The sequence below is a fragment of the Nerophis lumbriciformis genome, linkage group LG29 (assembly GCF_033978685.3).
Source record: "Nerophis lumbriciformis linkage group LG29, RoL_Nlum_v2.1, whole genome shotgun sequence".
Taxonomy (NCBI): Eukaryota; Metazoa; Chordata; class Actinopteri; order Syngnathiformes; family Syngnathidae; genus Nerophis; species Nerophis lumbriciformis.
The window spans coordinates 315795-338895 of NC_084576.2; the positions used below are offsets into that span (position 1 = coordinate 315795).

At 40.8% G+C, this 23101-nt stretch overlaps 2 protein-coding genes across 5 annotated transcripts in view; one reads left to right on the top strand and one right to left on the bottom strand.

Annotated features, from left to right (window-relative positions):
• Positions 1-23101, top strand: part of LOC133572331 (uncharacterized) — a 188490-nt gene that overhangs the window by 37219 nt on the left and 128170 nt on the right. The window contains exon 4 of one of the 2 annotated variants that reach the window (XM_061925257.2): positions 3644-5149. The exons of the other annotated variant lie outside the window; for it this stretch is intronic. Within the exon in view, the coding sequence (XP_061781241.1) occupies positions 3644-4611 (968 nt within the window). The 3' untranslated portion in view covers positions 4612-5149. Of the gene's footprint in view, positions 1-3643; positions 5150-23101 lie in introns of those variants that run through there. 2 annotated transcript variants of the gene reach the window in all.
• LOC133571919 (uncharacterized) overlaps positions 13688-23101 on the bottom strand; it is a 158869-nt gene continuing 149455 nt past the window's right edge. For all 3 annotated transcript variants that reach the window (XM_072911903.1, XM_061924448.2, XM_072911904.1), the window contains one exon: positions 13688-14872. In XM_072911903.1, the coding sequence (XP_072768004.1) occupies positions 13821-14872 (1052 nt within the window). In that variant the 3' untranslated portion in view covers positions 13688-13820. The remainder of the gene's footprint in view (positions 14873-23101) is intronic.

The following is a 23101-nucleotide window of genomic DNA, read 5'->3' on the forward strand; positions in this document are numbered from 1 at the left end:
TATGTGTCTGACTTTCTCTTCTACTGTTACCAAATAGCATTATTTTACTTTTACTGAGATTCAAATATTGTCAAAGCATCTTTTAATGTGTTCATTTCTTCTGTTATTATTTGTATTATCTTCTGTGTGTTCTCTCCTGAACAAAACACTGTTGTATCATCTGCAAATAATACTAACTTTAAATCTTTTGTAACTTTACAAATGTCATCTATATAGAGATTGAATAATTGAGGTCCTAGTATTGATCCCTGAGGTACACCACAGGATATATTTAGTGTTGTAGAAGTGTGTTGGCCTAGCTTCACGTATTGTTTCCTGTTGGTTAAATAACTTCTTATCCAGTTTAAGACCAACCCTCTGATGCCATATCCTTCTAGTTTTTTGATGAAAATATTGTGATTAATTGTGTCAAATGCTTTAGTTAGATCCAACAACACTGCTGCTGCACATTTTTTACTATCTATTGCATTGCTCATTTCTTCTGTCATTTCAATTAAAGCCATCAAAGTTGAAATATTAGCTGTGTATCCATATTGCTTCTCTTCTAGTATTCTATGTTTGTTTGTGAAACTCTAATCTGTTATTGGACACTTTTTCAATGATTGTAGAAAACTGTGGAAGTAAAGAAACAGGTCTATAATTTGTAAATTGGTGTTTGTCTCCAGTCTTATAAATTGGTGCAACTTTAGCTATTTTCATTTAGTTTGGGTATTTGAAATGATAGGTTACTAATATACATGAATGGTCCTGAGATCTCTTCTAGAACCTTTTTTATGGTTTCCATATCAATTCCATTACAATCAGTTGAAGTCTTAGATTACAGGATTATAACTATTTCCTCCTGTGTCACATTACTGAGGAACATGGAGTTGGGATTTGGCTCTATGGTATCATTATAGTCCTCAATTGAAACTGGGTCTGGAATCCTTTCTTCCAATATTTACAAAGTAATTATTGAAGCTTTCAACTACTTTCTTTATGATGTCATTATTTGTGTTTCCGTCTAAGAAGTATTGGGGGTAATCCCCCCAAATATAAGCTTTGGCTTCAGCCTATTCCTTTTTCCGTCATTCTTTTTCTTTTCTTTTTGTGTGTAAATGTGTATGATTGTTAAATATGTATCATCTGTACTGTTAAACTGGTCACACAGAATGGTTGATGGTTGATTATATGATGGAAATAAACTTATTTCATTCAAATAAACATATGGGACGCAGGTTGTCTTACGTCAGCACCAGAAGTGGTCAAATCAGCTGCTCACCTGGCAGGTTTTTTGGGGATGAATAGGGAAGTCCTTCTTTAGCTGCCGTCTTGTTTTATCATATATTGCTGCCTTTGCACCTGTCAATGTTCACTTTTGTATGCACATTAAATCAACAACAAATCTTGACTTTGGAGCAATGTTCACAGACTCTAGTATTTGGCTCTCTATTAGATGTGACAGTGCCTACCTCTTTAAGACCATCCTTTCTAGATATATAAATATGTGTATTTACAAAATTAATATATACATACTGTGCAAATATAAAAAAAATGTAAGCTTTTAGTTAATTTTAATTAGTTTTGTTTTAAATGTTCTGTTTGTAATTGTTTTTCAATCTTCATTATTTACTTCCAGTTATTACAGTATGTCTCTATATACATATTTATTTTATACATTTTGGCCAAAGGAGGCACATTTCAATTTCTTACTCACACTTGTTATTACATATGTTGACCAGAGGGGGATGAATAGGGAATTCCTTCTTTAGTCCTTCTTTCGCTGCCGTCTTGTTTTATCATATATTGCTTTTTTTGCACCTGTCAATGTTAATATTTTATGCACATTAAATTCAACAAAAAATCCTGACTTTGGAGCAATGTTCACGGACTCTTAATATTTGGCTCCCTATTAGATGCAATGTTATTGGGACCATGATTTATGTCATTACTTGTTCACACCTCCTCTTATGGAAGACACTTTTCCTTCTTCATGTCTCAAGAACACACACACATACACTCGCACACACACGCACACACACGCACACACATTATTGTATGTGTGACCTTCTTGACAACCTCTGAAAAATGGCTACCTCTTTAGGACCAGCATTTTTAAATATATAAAGATTTATATTTACAACATTAATAATATATACATACTATGCAAATATAAAAAAGGTAAGCTTTTAGTAAATTTGTTTTGGATTTAGTTTTTTGTAATTGGTTTTCAATCTTCATTATTTACTTCAAGTTATTACAATCTCTCTCTATCTATCTATCTATCTATCTATATCTATCTATCTATCTATCTATCTATCTATCTATCTATCTATCTATCTACCTATCTATCCATCTATCTATCTATCTATCTATCTATCTATCTATCTATCTATTTATATATATCTACCTATCTATATATATGTCTATATATATCTATCTATATCTATATATATGTCTATATATATCTATCTATATACTGTATGTATATATATATATATATTGTTTTGATTAATTTCAATATCTTACACACACTTGTTATTACATATGTTGACCAGATGTTGAGATATTTGCTGGGAGTCCATATTGGTTCTCCACCAGCGTCCCACTTTTGTTGATAAATAAATCTAATCAGCTATTGAATAGTTTTTCCATGATTTTGGAGAATGGTGGAAGTAATGAAACTGGTGTGTAGTTAGTAAACTGGTGTATGTCTCCATTCTTAGAAATTGGTACGACTTTTGCAGTTTTCATTTTGTCAGGGAATTTGCGGGTTAGAAATGATACGTTGCTGATATATGTCAGAGGTTCTGAAATGTCTTCTATAACCTTTTTTATGGTTACCATATCTATTCCATGACAGTCGGTTGAGGTCTTGGATTTACAATTTTTTACAATTTTGATTATTTCTTCTTTTGTTACGCTTTTAAGAAACATGGAATTGGGATTTCTGTCTATGAGCTCACTCAAGTCCTCAACTGATCCATCATCTGCATTTGGAAATCTTTGTTCCGCATTTTTTCCGATATTAACAAAGTAATCATTAAAACGTTCAACTATTTGGTTCATATTGTCATTTTTTGTATTTCCATGTAGAAAGTACTGGGGGTAATCTTTCTTAGCAGCATTTTTAATGATGCTATTTAGGATGCCCCATGTTGCTCTCATGTTGTTTCTGTTCTTCTTTAATAATTGTCTGTAGTATTCCTTCTTACATGTTCCTAGTATACCAATTAGCTTCTTTTTATATTTATTATACTTATTTTCTGCCTCTATAGATGTCTGTGTTATTAATATTCCATATAATGTCTTTTTTTTTTGACAAGCATTTTTCAGTCCTTTTGTCATCCATGGTTGGTTATTTTTCTTTTGCTTCTTACTAACTTCTTTCCATGGACAACATAAACATTGATATCATACATGTGGGCCAATACATATGTATATATATATATGCTATAAAATCTACTTTTGCAGTGTAGCTTGTAGTGTAGCATGCTACAATGCTTTGAGGATAGCTTAGCTCCATTTAATTGAGAGTAACTTGTAGCTTAGCTTACTACATTGTCCAGGTAGCTTGCCCATCACTGTCTATTTGGCCTAGCTCACATGTCAATAGTTTGAATACTGCAAACTTCAATACAGTGACACCTCATTTGTTCTGCAGACGTCCAGCGGGTGTCAGCGGGGAGTCATGAAGAGGAGTGGCACACCAGTGTGGGACAGAAGGAGCTACAGGCCCCCTCCCACATTAAAGAGGAGCAGCTTCATGATGAAGATGAAGCTCAGTCCTTCCAGCTTCATCACAGTCAAAGTGAGGAGAACAGAGGGGCGGAGCTTGTAAGTCAACACATCACAGAAGCTGATGGAGAGCATTGTGAAGATATCAAGTCAGAACCAGACAGCATCTTTGCTCCACTGTCAGACATGGACCACATGATGTCACACTCTTCTGATCACAGTGACCACATCCAAAAACCTTTGGAGAGTAAAAATGACTCTAAAGGTGATACGAGACATCACACTAACAACAAACACTTTGACTGCTCTGAATGTGGGAAATCATTTAGAAAGAAGAGTCATTGTACAGTACACATGAGAACACATACTGGAGAGAAACCTTTTACTTGCTCTGTTTGTAAGAAGAGTTTCTCCACAAAACCTAACATGACCACACACATGAGAACACACACTGAAGAGAAACCTTTTACTTGCTCTGTTTGTAAGAAGAATTTTTTCCAAAAGTGTAACATGACCACACACATGAGAACACACACTGGAGAGAAACCTTTTACTTGCTCTGTTTGTAAGAAGAGTTTCTCCACAAAGCGTAACATAACCATACACATGAGAACACACACTGGAGAGAAACCTTTTGCTTGCTCAGCTTGTGCTAAAAGATTCTACTCTAAGAATGACATGATATTACACATGAGAACACATACTGGAGAGAAACCTTTTACTTGCTCTGTTTGTAAGAAGAGTTTCTCCAGCAAGCATCACATGACCACACACATGAGAACACACACTGGAGAGAAACCGTTTTGTTGCTCTGCGTGTGTTAAAAGGTTCATGTATAAGTATCAGGCCAGTAAACACAAGTGTGTAACAGTCATGGAAGCTGCAGGGATGTAAAAACACTTAAACAGTGATTGTGCTAAATGTAGTTTAAAAACACAGCATGTTTATTAATAAGAATGTATATTTGATGTTGTATGTAGTGCTTCTCATCTTCTAGTCTTATATGTTGTCCTGTACTTACTTTATGAGTTGTGTGAATGTATTAAATATTATATATGTAGCTACTGTTAAGTTCCACTCTTCTAATCCAAAAAGGACCCAAGGATAACTAACGATTTCCAACTGATCAACTTTTATTTTCCAACTTGAAGCATTGTTGGTTTAATTTCAGTTGATCTTCAAAATCATCAGTAGGTTGTAAACCTTGAAACCACAAAAACAGAGATGTTAACAATGTGATAACACAGCTATTTTCCAACAATGTTTTACAAATGCTTTTAAACCGCTGAATAATGTTTTAAACTTTAAACATTAAACCATAAACTTTGACTTTAAACCTTTTAACTTTAACCATTTGCTATTTTAACTTAAGCTTTAAACCTTTTAACATTTTAACTTCAGCTTTAAACTTTTACATGAGCTTTAAAGTGGTCAAACACAGTTTGCAATCAATGCTCAAATGTAATGCAGTAATTTAAGTTGAAGGCAGCAGTTTAAACAAATAGTTCAGTAAGCAATTTAACAAGCTTGCAGGTTGAAGTTAAACATATCAAACAAACATTTCCATGGTCATCAAATGAAGCATATTCACCGACCATTGGTGTGTTTGGAGAAACTTGTTGAGTGGATCTTGCGGTTGTGGCTGCCAGCTGTTCTTCCTTCCATGTAGTTTGTTTGGTGAATGTGTCTGACTGACCTCCTTCCTTTTCACCTGCCTTCAATTTGGCGGCCATTTTACCTCGGCATTCTGGGAATTGTAGTTTCCTTATAATAAGACTAAAAATACAGCTTTAAGCACCTCTTGTAGTACTCCAACTCGCCACACTGAGAAGTGGGGGCGATCATGAGCTAGCAGATGCATGTTGCTATCATGTTTTATCAGCGAGGAAGACAGCATTTGTGTTTACTTTTTGTCAGATCCAAGTTTTAATGCTCTGCTGAATAAATGAATCACTATAGCTGCCAATATGGAGGATTATTTATATATTTAAGATCAAATACTTCTCTTAACAGCTAGAAAAATGACACCACACGCTCAAAAAAATGACTCATTGGATAAACTCAATTAAAATGAGGGCAGGATTTCCATCCAACAAATATATGTTGCCCCAACTCAAAATTAATACATTCTCACAATACAACAAAAATGTGTTAATCCAACTAATTTTTAGCAAATGAAGCCAAACTGAAATGATTGCAATAACTAAGCGAAATTGATTTACCGGTACATTTGTCAGACTAATTTTTAACAAATACAGCTAAAATGAAATTATTTTGGTTACTAAGTGAAATTGATTTATATGTGCCCAACTCAAAATTGATTGGAAATTAAGCAAGCTAAAAATCACCCTAGATCCCATAAAAACACATCAGACAAAACCTGGTTGGTATTTTTAATGTAGAATAATCCTTAATTCAACAATCTTGAATATAACACCACAAGATGTCAAAGTTACTTGCAAACACAAACCAAAATGTTGCCTTTGAGTGAAAACAAAACATCAAGAAGTCAATTTTACATAAAGATGTCAGATTTGCGTACCAACACAGACCAAGAACTTAGTTTTATATAAACAAAGATGTCAAATTGACTTGATACAAAGCATAGAGAACTCAGTCTTAGTTCTAAAACACCAAGAAACAGTTTTACCTTTTCTTAAATAACTCCAGGCAAACTTTACGAGAAATGGTTCTCCAAAATAGTTTAAAGTGGTGTAAAATGAACACTCAGGAAACTGCAAAAACACATTTGAGTCCTGCGCAAGTGTGCTAATGTAGCCATTAGCCTTAATGCACTAGAGTTCCATCCATCCATTTTCTACCGCTTGTCCCTTTTGGGGTTGCGGGAGCCTATCTCAGCTGCATTCAGTAAAGAAAAGAAAAGAAGGCAAATACAAAATTCCCATGCATCAAATTGGCAACAAACAAAAATAAATAAGAAAAACTTAACATTCACAGAGCAGGAATCTGATATTAATGGGATGTTAGCAAATAGCTTTTGAACGTTAGCAAGTAAAAACAAAACATGAGACAGTACTAGCTATTTAAATATAAAAATCCAAAATCTTGAATGGAAGTCAATCCATTTATCCTGAGTTGAGTGATGAAACGGAGGAGAGAAGTGTGGAGGGTCGTCACACTCAGAGATCAAATGTGGAGGTAAAGTTGATCCAGTCTAAACCCTAAAGTCATCTCTCTCCACTCCCCATGACTGCATTTCATATGTTGATTGTGTACTTCAGCACTTCACTCTTCTTCCCTGGAACTTAGTCCATTCTGAGTCCAATTCTCAAGTTGAAAATGTTGCAGGTCATATTGTCTTAAATGGGTGAAAATGAAGGCAAAAACAATAGAAGCAAAAATAAAGATCCGATGATGAAGTTTGTCAAGAAGTGTTCACCTCTCATGCAAACAACTTGATTTCCAGCTGCTGTATCTTTGTGTTCAGCTTGTGCCCATCCAGGTTCATTAGAATCTTCTGGAAAAACTCAAATGTGTACTTGAGGTTGTCTGCAAAGCTTAGATCAAGGGCATACATGAGGCCAAATATCATTCAGACCCTCATGATGACAATGTCCACGTTGCTCAGGACTTTAAAGCCTACGATAACAACTCCCACATCCTCTGGCTGCCTATCGCCATCTCCACACATTATGTACAAACCCTGTTTCCATATGAGTTGGGAAATTGTGTTAGATGTAAATATAAAGGGAATACAATGATTTGCAAATCCTTTTCAAGCCATATTCAGTTGAATATGCTACAAAGACAACATATTTGATGTTCAAACTCATAAACTTTTTTTTTTTTTTTTCAAATAATAATTAACTTTAGAATTTGATGCCAGCAACACGTGCCAAAGTAGTTGGGAAAGGGCATGTTCACCACTGTGTTACATGGCCTTTCCTTTTAACAACACTCAGTAAACGTTTGGGAACTGAGGAGACACATTTTTGAAGCTTCTCAGGTGGAATTCTTTCCCATTCTTGCTTGATGTACAGCTTAAGTTGTTCAACAGTCCGGGGGTCTCCGTTGTGCTATTTTAGGCTTCACATTTTCAATGGGAGACAGGTCTGGACTACAGGCAGGCCAGTCTAGTACCCGCACTCGTTTACTATGAAGCCACGTTGATGTAACACGTGACTTGGCATTGTCTTGCTGAAATAAGCAGGGGCGTCCATGGTAACGTTGCTTGGATGGCAACATATGTTGCTCCAAAACCTGTATGTACCTTTCAGCATTAATGGTGCCTTCACAGATGTGTAAGTTACCCATGTCTTGGCCACTAATACACCCCCATACCATCACACATGCTGCCTTTTACACTTTGCGCCTATAACAATCCGGATGGTTCTTTTCCTCTTTGGTCCGGAGGACACGACGTCCACAGTTTCCAAAAACAATTTGAAATGTGGACTCGTCAGACCACAGAACACTTTTCCACTTTGTATCAGTCCATCTTAGATGAGCTCAGGCCCAGCGAAGCAGACGACATTTCTGGGTGTTGTTGATAAACGGTTTTCGCTTTGCATAGGAGAGTTTTAACTTGCACTTACAGATGTAGCGGCCAACTGTAGTTATTGACAGTGGGTTTCTGAAGTGTTCCTGAGCCCATGTGGTGATATCCTTTACACATTGATGTCGCTTGTTGATGCAGTACAGCCTGAGGGATGGAAGGTCACGGGCTTAGCTGCTTACGTGCAGTGATTTCTCCACATTCTCTGAACCCTTTGATGATATTACGGAGCGTAGATGGTGAAATCCCTAAATTCCTTGCAATAGCTGCTTGAGAAAGGTTTTTCTTAAACTGTTCAACAATTTGCTCACGCATTTGTTGACAAAGTGGTGACCCTCGCCCCATCCTTGTTTGAGAATGACTGAGCATTTCATGGAATCTACTTTTATACCCAATCATGGCACCCACCTGTTCCCAATTAGCCTGCACACCTGTGGGATGTTCCAAATAAGTGTTTGATGAGCATTCCTCAACTTTATCAGTATTTATTGCCACCTTTCCCAACGTCTTTGTCACGTGTTGCTGCCATCAAATTCTAAAGTTAATGATTATTTGCAATAAAAACATTTTTTATCAGTTTGAACATCAAATATGTTGTCTTTGTAGCATATTCAACTGAATATGGCTTGAAAAGGATTTGTAAATCATTGTATTCCGTTTATATTTACATCTAACACAATTTCCCAACTCATATGGAAACGGGGTTTGTAAATAAGGTGTGGTTGTATTGTATATTAAGTATGTGTCCATGAAAGGGCATTTTATGACTTTTCTTAATTTGATTACATGCTATAGTAAGATTTTATTGTATGATTTTTGTATCCCTTTAATTTAGATAGCCAGGGACTGCAGATGGAAAGTAGCTATTTAACTATAATCTGGTACAGAACACATCTGTCCTTTAACTTAATGTTTCTGTGCATTGTCCTATCATATAAAGACTAAACTAAATAAACTACTTATGAAGATGCTGTCTGGTTCTGACTTGATATCTTCACAATGCTCTCCATCAGCTTCTGTGATGTGTTGACTTACAAGCTCCGCCCCTCTGTTCTCCTCACTTTGACTGTGATGAAGCTGTAAGGACTGAGCTTCATCTTCATCATGAAGCTGTTCCTCTTTAATGTGGGAGGGGGCCTGTAGCTCCTTCTGTCCCACACTGGTGTGCCACTCCTCTTCATGACTCCCCGCTGACACCCGCTGTGTCAGGCTTGTCCCTGACAGTTTGGTCAAGTTCTAGTTTTTCCTCTGTCATTTCCTGTCAACGCTCTTATTTTGGTCATTTCCTCATTGTCTCCCTGAGTGCTGCTTCCCCTCAGCTGCGGCTGATTGGCACCTGGCCACACCTGGTGTCAATCAGCCAGCTCCTATTTAAACCTGCCTTCCCCTCCAGTCAGTGCTGGGTTATTGTCATTGTCATTGTTGCTAATACTTGTTGTCACTACTACCTGTCATAATAATTGTTGTTGTAGCTCTGTCTACTTTTGTTCACTCTGCTCTTGTCATAGTTCCTTCGTGTCACAGTAAGTGTTTGTGTTTCTTGTCGACAGTTAGCTTTTGTGCTATTTTAGTTCATAGCCAAGTTTGTTCTCCGCCTTGTGTGTGCCTTTTGTTTGTACCCTTTTGTAAGTTTTTTGCTATAGTGTTAAATTAAATCATGTTTTCTCGCTCAATTCCATGCCGTCATCTCTGCATCTTGGGGTTCGTCACCAACAAACTCTGACATAATAATCCAGCCAAATTCGAACCTCGCAGAGATGTCCATGGCGGAGAGGCTTAACAAGGCTTTGGAATTAATGGCTAAATTAAAGAAAAGTTCGGCCTCATTCCAAGCCCTCTCCCACCCACCCCTGTCGTCTGTGGGCCTGTCTGGTGACGTCTGGGATCCGTCCCCTGAGGGGGTGGGGGCTATGAGTAGCTGTGCAGCTGGGGAGGCACAGCTACTTCCCACCCCAGTGGGTCTGCAACAGATGCCACCATGCACTCCGGTGGGCCAGCAGACGCCGCCACCATGCAGTCCGGTGGGTCTGAAACAGACGGCGCCACCATCTCCGGTGGGTCTGAAACAGACGGCGCCATCATCTCCGGTGGGCCAGCAGCAGAGGGCGCCACCATCCTCGTCTCCGGTGGGCCAGCAGCAGAGGGCGCCACCATCCTCGTCTCCGGTGGGCCAGCAGCAGAGGGCGCCACCATCCTCTTCTCCGGTGGGCCAGCAGCAGAGGGCACCACCATCCTCGTCTCCGGTGGGCCAGCAGCAGAGGGCGCCACCATCCTCGTCTCCGGTGGGCCAGCAGCAGAGGGCGCCACCATCCTCGTCTCCGGTGGGCCAGCAGAGGGCGCCACCATCCTCCTCTCCGGTGGGCGCCACCATCATCCTCTCCGGTGGGCCAGCAGAGGGCACCACCATCGTCTCCGGTGGGCCAGCAGAGGGCGCCACCATCGTCTCCGGTGGGTACTCCCACGCCGGCGGACGAGCCGCCTCGCCAATTGCGGCGGCGTTCAACTCGCCGTCGCCGCCTAACTCTTCCCCGCTAGTTGCGGGGACACTTGGCCTGGTGGCCCACCTCCTTGTCCTCCCTCCACCCTCCCGTGACTTTGGACTTTTTGGGGGGGGGGGGTTGGGGGATTTTCTAAAACGTCTGGTATCCGTTTTGGGAAACGGGGCTACTGTCAGGCTTGCCCCTGACAGTTTGGTTGTGTTTTAGTTTTTCCTCTGTGTGTGTGTGTGTGTAGTATTTCCTGTCAGCGCTCTTGTTTTGGTTCTGTTTCCTGTTTGTCTCCCTGAGTGCTGTGTCCCCTCAGCTGTGGCTGATTGGCACCTGGCCACACCTGGTGTCAATCAGCCAGTTGCTATTTATACCTGCCCTACCCTCCAGTCACTGCTGGATTATTGTCATTGTCATTGTTGTTGTCACTACTACCTGTCGTTGTAGCTCTGTCTACTTTTGTTCACTTTGCTCATGTCATAGTTCCTTCGTGTCACAGTAAGTGTTTTTGTTTCTTGTCCACAGTTAGCATTTTTGCTATTTTAGTTCATAGCCAAGTTTGTTCTCCGCCTTGTGCGCACCTTTTGTTGTTACCCTTTTTTTCTTTCTTTTTTTTTGCCATAGTGTTTAATTAAATCATATTTTCTCGCTCAATGCCTGCTGTTATCTCTGCATCTTGGGGTTCGTCACCAACAAACTCTGACACGCTGGACGTCTGCAGAACATAGAACACAAATGAGGTGTTACTGTATTTTACTTTGCAGCTCTTATGCCAACCATCCACATGTGAGGTTGGCCTAATCAAATATATGCATCAAAACTATCATATCTAAATCATTTATAGCTCTTATTACACATCTTACTGGAAGTATTTTATGGTTGGGGACTTTTATTAACCAACAACAGGACATCCATCCATCTTCTTCCGCTTATCTGACGTCGGGTCGCGGGGGAAGCAGCCTAAGCAGGGAAGCCCAGACTTCCCTCTCCCCAGCCACTTCGTCCAGCTCTTCCCGGAGGATCCCGAGGTGTTCCCAGGCCAGCCAATGAGAAACCTTGGAGAGGACCGCAGATGCCCCCCTCTAGGGGAGACCGGATGCAATGGACGACAAGTGGGTTTGACATAATATTATGAAATTCCAGTCCATAGTGGATCTAACATAATAGTGAGAGTCCAGTCCATAGTGGATCTAACATAATAGTGAGAGTCCAGTCCATAGTGGATCTAACATAATAGTGAGAGTCCAGTCCATAGTGGATCTAACATAATAGTGAGAGTCCAGTCCATAGTGGATCTTACATAATAGTGAGAGTCCAGTCCATAGTGGATCTAACATAATAGTGAGAGTCCAGTCCATAGTGGATCTTACATAATAGTGAGAGTCCAGTCCATAGTAGATCTAACATAATAGTGAGAGTCCAGTCCATAGTGGATCTAACATAATAGTGAGAGTCTAGTCCGTAGTGGATCTAACATAATAGTGTGAGTGTTCAGTCCATAGTGGATCTAACATAATAGTGTGAGTGTTCAGTCCATAGTGGATCTAACATAATAGTGAGAGTCCAGTCCATAGTGGATCTAACATAATAGTGTGAGAGTCCAATCCATAGTGGACCTAACATAATAGTGAGAGTCCAGTCCATAGTGGATCTAACATAATAGTGAGAGTCCAGTCCATAGTGGATCAAACATAATTGTGTGAGTCTAGTCCATAGTGGATCTAACATAATAGTGTGAGTCTAGTCCATAGTGGATCTAACATAATAGTGTGAGTGTTCAGTCCATAGTGGGTCTAACATAATAGTGAGAGTCCAGTCCATAGTGGATCTGACATAATAGTGAGAGTCCAGTCCAGAGTGGATCTAACATAATAGTGAGAGTCCAGTCCATAGTGGATCTAACATAATCGTGTGAGAGTCCAGTCCAGAGTGGATCTAACATAATAGTGAGAGTCCAGTCCATAGTGGATATAACATAATAGTGAGAGTCCAGTCCATAGTGGATCTAACATAATCGTGTGAGAGTCCAGTCCATAGTGGAACTAACATAATAGTGTGAGAGTCCAGTCCATAGTGGATCTAACATAATAGTGAGAGTCCAGTCCATAGTGGATCCAACATAATAGTGAGAGTCCAGTCCATAGTGGATCTAACATAATAGTGTGAGAGTCCAGTCCATAGTGGATCTAACATAATAGTGTGAGAGTCCAGTCCATAGTGGATCTAACATAATAGTGAGAGTCCAGTCCATAGTGGATCTAACATAATATTGTGAGAGTCCAGTCCATAGTGGATCTAACATAATAGTGAGAGTCCAGTCCATAGTGGATCCAACATAATAGTGAGAGTCCAGTCCATAGTGGATCTAACATAATAGTGTGAGAGTCCAGTCCATAGTGGATCTAACATAATAGTGTGAGAGTCCAGTCCATAGTGGATCTAACATAATAGTGTGAGAGTCCAGTCCATAGTGGATCTAACATAATAGTGAGAGTCCAGTCCATAGTGGATCTAACATAATAGTAAGAGTCCAGTCCGTAGTGGGGCCAGCAGGAGACCATCCCGAGCGGTGACGGGTCAGCAGCGTAGATTGATGCACAGGCAAGCGGTCCACCCCGGGTCCCGACTCTGGACAGCCAGCACTTCATCCATGGCCACCGGTCCTGTGCCGCCCCCTCCACAAGGGGGGGACATAGTGATGTGTTGCTAACTTCAGCATTTTTCTTCTTTGTTGATGTTTTGCAGTAGTTAACATCCATGATGTAACAATGCTGCTAATCTACCAGAGTCCACATTTTGTTAACCATTTTATTCATTCATACTTTTAATTGGATAATAACATCAATAAAATGCAATGGAAAAAATGTGTGAAAAAAAACTAATGAAAATAATAAGATGTTCTCTCTTTAAAAATGAGAAAATAGAATAAAAAAGTAGCTACATATATGATATTCAATACATTCACACAACTTAAAAAGTAAGTACAGGACAACATATAAGACTAGAAGATGAGAAGCACTACATACAACATCAAATATACATTCTTATTAAACATGCTGTGTTTTTAAACTACATTTAGCACAATCACTGTTTAACTGTTTTTACATCCCTGCAGCTTCCATGACTGTTACACACTTGTGTTTACTGACCTGATAATTATACATGAACCTTTTATCACACACAGTGCAACTAAACGGGTTCTCTCCAGTGTGTGTTCTCATGTGTCTGGTCATGTGTTCCTTTCTGGAGAAACTCTTCTTACAAACAGAGCAAGTAAAAGGTTTCTCACCTGTGTGTGTTCTCATGTGCAATATCATTTCCTTCTTAGTGTTGAATCTTTTAGCACAAGCTGAGCAAGCAAAAGGTTTCTCTCCAGTGTGTGTTCTCATGTGTCTGGTCATGCCACCTTTACTGGAGAAACTCTTCTTACAAACAGAGCAAGTAAAAGGTTTCTCACCTGTGTGTGTTCTCATGTGTGATATTATTTCATACATGGTGTTGAATCTTTTAGCACAAACAGAGCAAGTAAAAGGTTTCTCACCTGTGTGTGTTCTCATGTGTAATATCATTTCCTTCTTAGTGTTGAATCTTTTAGCACAAACCGAGCAAGCAAAAGGTTTCTCTCCAGTGTGTGTTCTCATGTGTGTGGTGATGTGATGCTTTCTGGAGAAACTCTTCTTACAAACAGAGCAAGTAAAAGGTTTCTCTCCAGTATGTGTTCTCATGTGTACTGTAAAATGACTCTTCTTTCTAAATGATTTCCCACATTCAGAGCAGTCAAAGTGTTTGTTGTTAGTGTGATGTCTCGTATCACCTTTAGAGTCATTTTTACTCTCCAAAGGTTTTTGGATGTGGTCACTGTGATCAGAGGAGTCTGACATCATGTGGTCCATGTCTGACAGTGGAGCAAAGATGCTGTCTGGTTCTGACTTGATATCTTCACAATGCTCTCCATCAGCTTCTGTGATGTGTTGACTTACAAGCTCCGCCCCTCTGTTCTCCTCACTTTGACTGTGATGAAGCTGTAAGGACTGAGCTTCATCTTCATCATGAAGCTGCTCCTCTTTAATGTGGGAGGGGGCCTGTAGCTCCTTCTGTCCCACACTGGTGTGCCACTCCTCTTCATGACTCCCCGCTGACACCCGCTGGACGTCTGCAGAACAAATGAGGTGTTACTGTATTGAAGTTTGCAGTATTCAAACTATTGACATGTGAGCTAGGCCAAATAGACAGTGATGGGCAAGCTACCTGGACAATGTAGTAAGCTAAGCTACAAGTTACTCTCAATTAAATGGAGCTAAGCTATCCTCAGAGAATTGTAGCACGCTACACAACAAGCTACACTGCACAAGTAGCTTGCCACATCAAATATATATACATACATATTTATATATATATATACACATACATATATATATATATATATATATATATATATATATATATACATACATATATATATATATATATATATGTATGTACATACATATATATATACATTATATATATATATATATATATATATATATATGTATGTACATACATATATATATATATATATATATATATGTATGTATGTACATACATATATATATATACATATATATATATATATATATATACACGTATATATATATATATATATATATATGTATATGTCTTAATAAGGTTATCCAAAAAATAGTGCTCGATACCGTAGTAGAGCGCAATATATGTGTGTGTGGGAAAAAAATCACAAGACTATTTCATCTCTACAGGCCTGTTTCATGAGGGGGGGGTCCCTCAATCATCAGGATTCTCCTGATGATTGAGGGACCCCCCCTCATGAAACAGGCCTGTAGAGATGAAATAGACTTGTGATTTTTTCCCCACACACACATATATATATATATATGTATGTATGTACATACATATATATATACATTATATATACATATATATACACACATATACATATATATATATATATATATATATATATATATATATATATATATATATATATATATATATACATATATATATTTATATATATATATGTATATATATAGGCCCACATGTATAATATCAATGTTTATGTTGTCCATGGAAAGAAGTTAGTAAGAAGCAAAAGAAAAACAACCAACCATGGATGACAAAAGGACTGAAAAATGCTTGTCACAAAAAAAGACATTATATGGAATATTAATAACACAGACATCTATAGAGGCAGAAAATAAGTATAATAAATATAAAAAGAAGCTAATTGGTATACTAGGAACATGTAAGAAGGAATACTACAGACAATTATTAAAGAAGAACAGAAACAACATGAGAGCAACATGGGGCATCCTAAATAGCATCATTAAAAATGCTGCTAAGAAAGATTACCCCCAGTACTTTCTACATGGAAATACAAAAAATGACAATATGAACCAAATAGTTGAACGTTTTAATGATTACTTTGTTGATATCGGAACACATGTGGAACAAAGATTTCCAAATGCAGATGATGGATCAGTTGAGGACTTGAGTGAGCTCATAGACAGAAATCCCAATTCCATGTTTCTTAAGAACGTGACAAAAGAAGAAATAATCAAAATTGTAAAACATTGTAAATCCAAGACCTCAACCGACTGTCATGGAATAGATATGGTAACCATAAAAAAGGTTATAGAAGACATTTCAGAACCTCTGACATATATCAGCAACGTATCATTTCTAACCCGCAAATTCCCTGACAAAATGAAAACTGCAAAAGTCGTACCAATTTATAAGAATGGAGACATACACCAGTTTACTAACTACACACCAGAATTCACAGCAAATATCTCAACATGGATAGCATTAATCCAAATAACAGAGGAAATGAGCAATGCAATAGATGGTAAAGAATGTGCGGCCGCAGTATTCATGGATTTAACTTAAGCATTTGACACAATTAATCATGATATTTTAATAATACAACTAGAACGATATGGCATCAGAGGTTTGGTCTTGAACTGGGTAAGAAGCTTTTTAACCAACAGGAAGAAAAATGTGAAGATGGGTAAAAATATGTCAACACAGCTAGATATATCTTGTGGTGTACCCCAGGGATCAATACTGGGACCAAGATTGTTTCATCTTTATATAAACCACATTTGTAAAGTTACAAAGGACTTAAAGTTAGTTTTATTTGCGGACGACAAGACTGCTTTCTGGTCAGGAGAGAACACACAGAAGATAATACAAATAATAACAGAAGAAATGAACACATTAAAAAGATGCTTTGACAAAAACAGACTATCTTTGAATCTCAGTAAAAGTAAAATAATACTATTTGGTAACAATAGAAGAGAAAGTCAAACACAAATAGACGGAATAGAAATTGAAAAAGTACCGTATTTTTCAGACAATAAGTCGCAGTTTTTTTCATAGTTTGGCCGGGGGTGCGACTTATACTCAGGAGCAACTTATGTGTGAAATTATTAACACATTACCGTAAAATATCAAATAATATTATTTATCTCATTCACGTAAGAGACTAGACGTATAAGATTTCATGGGATTTAGCGATTAGGAGTGACAGATTGTTTGGTAAACGTATAGCATGTTCTATATGTTATAGTTATTTGAATGACTCTTACCATAATATGTTACGTTAACATACCAGTTGGTTATTTATGCCTCATATAACGTACACTTATTCAGCCTGTTGTTCACTATTCTTTATTTATTTTAAATTGCCTTTCAAATGTCTATTCTTGGTGTTGGCTTTTATCAAATACATTTCCCCAAAAAATAAGACTTATACTCCAGTGCGACTTATATATGTTTTTTTCCTTCTTTATTATGCATTTTGAGCCGGTGCGACTTATACTCCGGTGCGACTTATAGTCCGAAAAATACGGTAAATGAAACCACATGTCTAGGTATAATGATTGATGATAAATTGAACTAGAAATCTCATGTAAAAAATATACAACATAAAGTAGCAAGAAACACGTCAATAATGAATACAGCAAAACATGTTGTGGACCAAAATTGACTTCATTTTATCTACTGCTCACTAGTGTTACATATCTGACTTATTGTGTAGAAATATGGGAAATAACTACAAAAGTACACTTCATTCATTAACTGTGTTACATAACAGATCAGTTATAATAATACATCATGTTGGATATAGACAACATACAAACACTTTATTTATTGAATCACAAATACTGAAATTCCACCACATAGTGAATTAGCAAACAGCTAAAATGATACACAAAGCAAACTATAACCTGCTAGCCAAGAATGTACAACAATTCTCTACTAAAGAGGAGAAATATAATCTTAGAGAAAAATGTAATTTAAAACATTTGTATGCACGTACAACACTTAAGACCTTCAGTATATCAGTATGTGGAATTAAATGATGGAATGGATGAAGCAAAGCAATCAAACAATGTACTAATATGATCCACTTCAAGAAACTCTTCACACTTAAAGTGTTTACAAAGTACAAAGAAGAAGATAAACATTCTCAATTTATTTCATCCATCATTCATTTTCTACATCATCTTACTCATCTCATCCATCCATCCATCTTCTTCCGCTTATCCGAGGTCGGGTCGCGGGGGCAGCAACCTAAGCAGGGAAGCCCAGACTTCCCTCTCCCCAGCCACTTTGTCCAGCTCTTCCTGTGGAACCCCGAGGCGTTCCCAGGCCAGCCGGGAGACATAGTCTTCCCAACGTGTCCTGGGTCTTCCCCACGGCCTCCTACCGGTCGGACGTGCCCTAAACACCTCCCTAGGGAGGCGTTCGGGTGGCATCCTGACCAGATGCCCGAACCACCTCATCTGGCTCCTCTCGATGTGGAGGAGCAGCGGCTTTACTTTGAGCTCCCCCCGGATGGCAGAGCTTCTCACCCTATCTCTAAGGGAGAGCCCCGCCACCCGGCGTAGGAAACTCATTTCGGCCGCTTGTACCCGTGATCTTGTCCTTTCGGTCATAACCCAAAGCTCATGACCATCGGTGAGGATGGGAACGTAGATCGACCGGTAAATTGAGAGCTTTGCCTTCCGGCTCAACTCCTTCTTCACCACAACGGATCGATACAGCGTCCGCATTACTGAAGACGCCGCACCGATCCGCCTGTCGATCTCACGATCCACTCTTCCCTCACTCGTGAACAAGACTCCGAGGTACTTGAACTCCTCCACTTGGGGCAAGATCTCCTACCCAACCCGGAGATGGCACTCCACCCTTTTCCGGGCGAGAACCATGGACTCGGACTTGGAGGTGCTGATTCTCATCCCAGTCGCTTCACACTCGGCTGCGAACCGATCCAGTGAGAGCTGAAGATCCTGGCCAGATGAAGCCATTAGGACCACATCATCTGCAAAAAGAAGAGACCTAATCCTGCAGCCACCAAACCAGATCCCCTCAATGCCTTGACTGCGCCTAGAAATTCTGTCCATAAAAGTTATGAACAGAATCGGTGACAAAGGGCAGCCTTGGCGGAGTCCAACCCTCACTGGAAACGTGTCCAACTTACTGCCGGCAATGCGGACCAAGCTCTGGCACCGAGCATACAGGGAGCGGACCGCCACAATCAGATAGTCCGTTACCCCATACTCTCTGAGCACTCCCCACAGGACTTCCCGAGGGACACGGTCGAATGCCTTCTCCAAGTCCACAAAACACATGTAGATTGGTTGGGCAAACTCCCATGCACCCTCAAGGACCCTGCCGAGAGTATAGAGCTGGTCCATAGTTCCACGACCAGGACGAAAACCACACTGTTCCTCCTGTATCCGAGGTTCGACTATCCGGCGGAGCCTCCTCTCCAGTACACCTGAATAGACCTTCCCGGGAAGGCTGAGGAGTGTGATACCACGATAGTTAGAACACACCTTCCGGTTCCCCTTCTTAAAGAGAGGAACCACCACCACCCCGGTCTGCCAATCCAGAGGTACCGCACCCGATGTCCACGCGATGCTGCAGAGTCTTGTCAACCAAGACAGCCCCACAGCATCCAGAGCCTTAAGGAACTCCGGGCGGATCTCATCTACCCCTGGGGCCTTGCCACCGAGGAGCTTTTTAACTACCTCAGCCACCTCAGCCCCAGAAATAGGAGAGCCCACCACAGACTCCCCAGGCCCTGCTTCCTCATAGGAAGACGTGTTGGTGGGATTGAGGAGGTCTTCGAAGTATTCCCTCCACCGATCCATAACATCCGCAGTCGAGGTCAGCAGAACACCATCCCCGCCATACACGGTGTTGATAGTGCACTGCTTCCCCTTCCTGAGGCGGCGGATGGTGGTCCAGAATTGCTTCGAAGCCGTCCGGAAGTCGTTTTCCATGGCTTCCCCGGACTCCTCCCATGTCCGAGTTTTTGCCTCTGCGACCGCTGAAGCCGCACACCGCTTGGCCTGTCTGTACCTGTCCGCTGCCTCAGGAGTCCTATGAGCCAAAAGAACCCGATAGGACTCTTTCTTCAGCTTGACGGCATCCCTCACCGCCGGTGTCCACCAACGGGTTCTAGGATTACCGCCACGACGAGCACCAACTACCTTGCGGCCACAGCTCCAATCAGCCGCCTCGACAATAGAGGCGCGGAACATGGTCCATTCGGACTCAATGTCCAGCACCTCCCTCGTGACATGTTCAAAGTTCTTCCGGAGGTGGGAATTGAAACTCTCTCTGACAGGAGACTCTGCCAGACGTTCCCAGCAAACACTCACAATGCGTTTGGGCCTGCCAGGTCTGTCCGGCATCCTCCCCCACCATCGCAGCCAACTCACCACCAGGTGGTGATCGGTAGAAAGCTCCGCCCCTCTCTTCACCAGAGTGTCCAAAACATGAGGCCGCAAATCCGATGACACAACTACAAAGTCGATCATGGAACTGCGGCCTAGGGTGTCCTGGTGCCAAGTGCACATATGGACACCCTTATGTTTGAACATGGTGTTCGTTATGGACAATCTGTGACGGGCACAAAAGTCCAATAACAAAACACCGCTCGGGTTCAGATCCGGGCAGCCATTCTTCCTAATCAGGCCTCTCCAGGTTTCACTGTCGCTGCCAACATGAGCATTGAAGTCCCCCAGTAGAACGAGGGAATCACCCGGGGGAGCACTCTCAAGTATTCCCTCGAGTGAATCCAAAAAGGGTGGGTACTCTGAGCTGCGGTTTGGCGCGTAAGCGCAAACCACAGTCAGGACCCGTTCCCCCACCCGAAGGCGGAGGGAAGCTACCCTCTCGTCCACCGGGTTGAACTCCAACGTACAGGCTCTGAGCCGGGGGGAAACAAGAATTGCCACCCCAGCCCGTCGCCTCTCACTGCCGGCAACGCCAGAGTGGAAGAGAGTCCAGCCCCTCTCGAGAGAACTGGTTCCAGAGCCCTTGCTGTGCATCGAAGTGAGTCCGACTATATCTAGCCGGAACTTCTCCACCTCGCGCACTAGCTCAGGTTCCTTCCCCCCCAGCGAGGTGACGTTCCACGTCCCAAGAGCTAGCTTCTGTAGCCGAGGATCGGACCGCCAAGTGCCCTGCCTTCGGCTGCCGCCCAGCTCACATCGCACCCGACCTCTATGACCCCTGCTATGGGTGGTGAGCCCATTGGAGGGGGGACCCACGTTGCCTCTTCGGGCTGTGCCCGGCCGGGCCCCATGGGGACAGGCCCGGCCACCAGGCGCTCGCCATCGTGCCTCACCTCCGGGCCTGGCTCCAGAGGGGGGCCCCGGTGACCCGCGTCCGGGCAAGGGAAATCTGGGTCCTTTGTTTTTATCTTTCATGGAGGTCTTCGAGCTGCTCTTTGTCTGGTCCCTCACCTAGGACCAGTTTGTCTTGGGAGACCCTACCAGGGGGCATAAAGCCCCCGGACAACATAGCTCCTAGGATCATTGGGACACGCAAACTCCTCTCTGAGCTGCCACCTTACTCATCTCACCATATGAAATATAACTTACTTCACTCATTATTATTTATTTATTTTTATTGTGATTACTTATGGAGTATATTGTGAATACATTGAGAACAGGAAGTGAACTAAAGTGTTAGCAACTGTTATGTAAAAGAAAAGTGGTAGGATTAAATAAGCTCTGCTTCTTCCTACTCCTTTTCCAACATGTTGAAAAGACAAACTGGAAATTGTGATGTATCATGTTGTATACATGCATGTGTGATGTATCATGTTGTATGCATGCATGTGTGATGTATCATGGTGTATGCATGCATGTGTGATGCATCATGTTGTATGCATGCATGTGTGATGTATCATGTTGTATGCATGCATGTGTGATGTATCATGTTGTATGCATGCATGTGTGATGTATCATGTTGTATGCATGCATGTGTGATGTATCATGTTGTATGCATGCATGTGTGATGTATCATGTTGTATGCATGCATGTGTGATGTATCATGTTGTATGCATGCATGTGTGATGTATCATGTTGTATGCATGCATGTGTGATGTATCATGTTGTATGCATGCATGTGTGATGTATCATGTTGTATGCATGCATGTGTGATGCATCATGTTGTATGCATGCACGTGTGATGTATCATGTTGTATGCATGCACGTGTGATGTATCATGTTGTATGCATGCAAGTGTGATGTATCATGTTGTATGCATGCACGTGTGATGTATCATGTTGTATGCATGCACGTGTGATGCATCATGTTGTATGCATGCACGTTTGATGCATCATGTTGTATGCATGCACGTGTGATGTATCATGTTGTATGCATGCACGTGTGATGTATCATGTTGTATGCATGCACGTGTGATGTATCATGTTGTATGCATGCACGTGTGATGTATCATGTTGTATGCATGCAAGTGTGATGCATCATGTTGTATGCATGCACGTGTGATGCATCATGTTGTATGCATGCAAGTGTGATGTATCATGTTGTATGCATGCACGTTTGATGCATCATGTTGTATGCATGCATGTGTGATGTATCATGTTGTATGCTTGCACGTTTGATGCATCATGTTGTATGCATGCACGTGTGATGTATCATGTTGTATGCATGCATGTGTGATGCATCATGTTGTATGCATGCATGTGTGATGTATCATGTTGTATGCATGCATATGTGATGCATCATGTTGTATGCATGCATGTGTGATGTATCGTGTTGTATGCATGCATGTGTGATGTATCATGTTGTATGCATGCATATGTGATGCATCATGTTGTATGCATGCATGTGTGATGTATCATGTTGTATGCATGCATGTGTGATGTATCATGTTGTATGCATGCATGTGTGATGCATCATGTTGTATGCATGCATGTGTGATGTATCATGTTGTATGCATGCATGTGTGATGTATCATGTTGTATGCATGCATGTGTGATGCATCATGTTGTATGCATGCATGTGTGATGTATCATGTTGTATGCATGCACGTT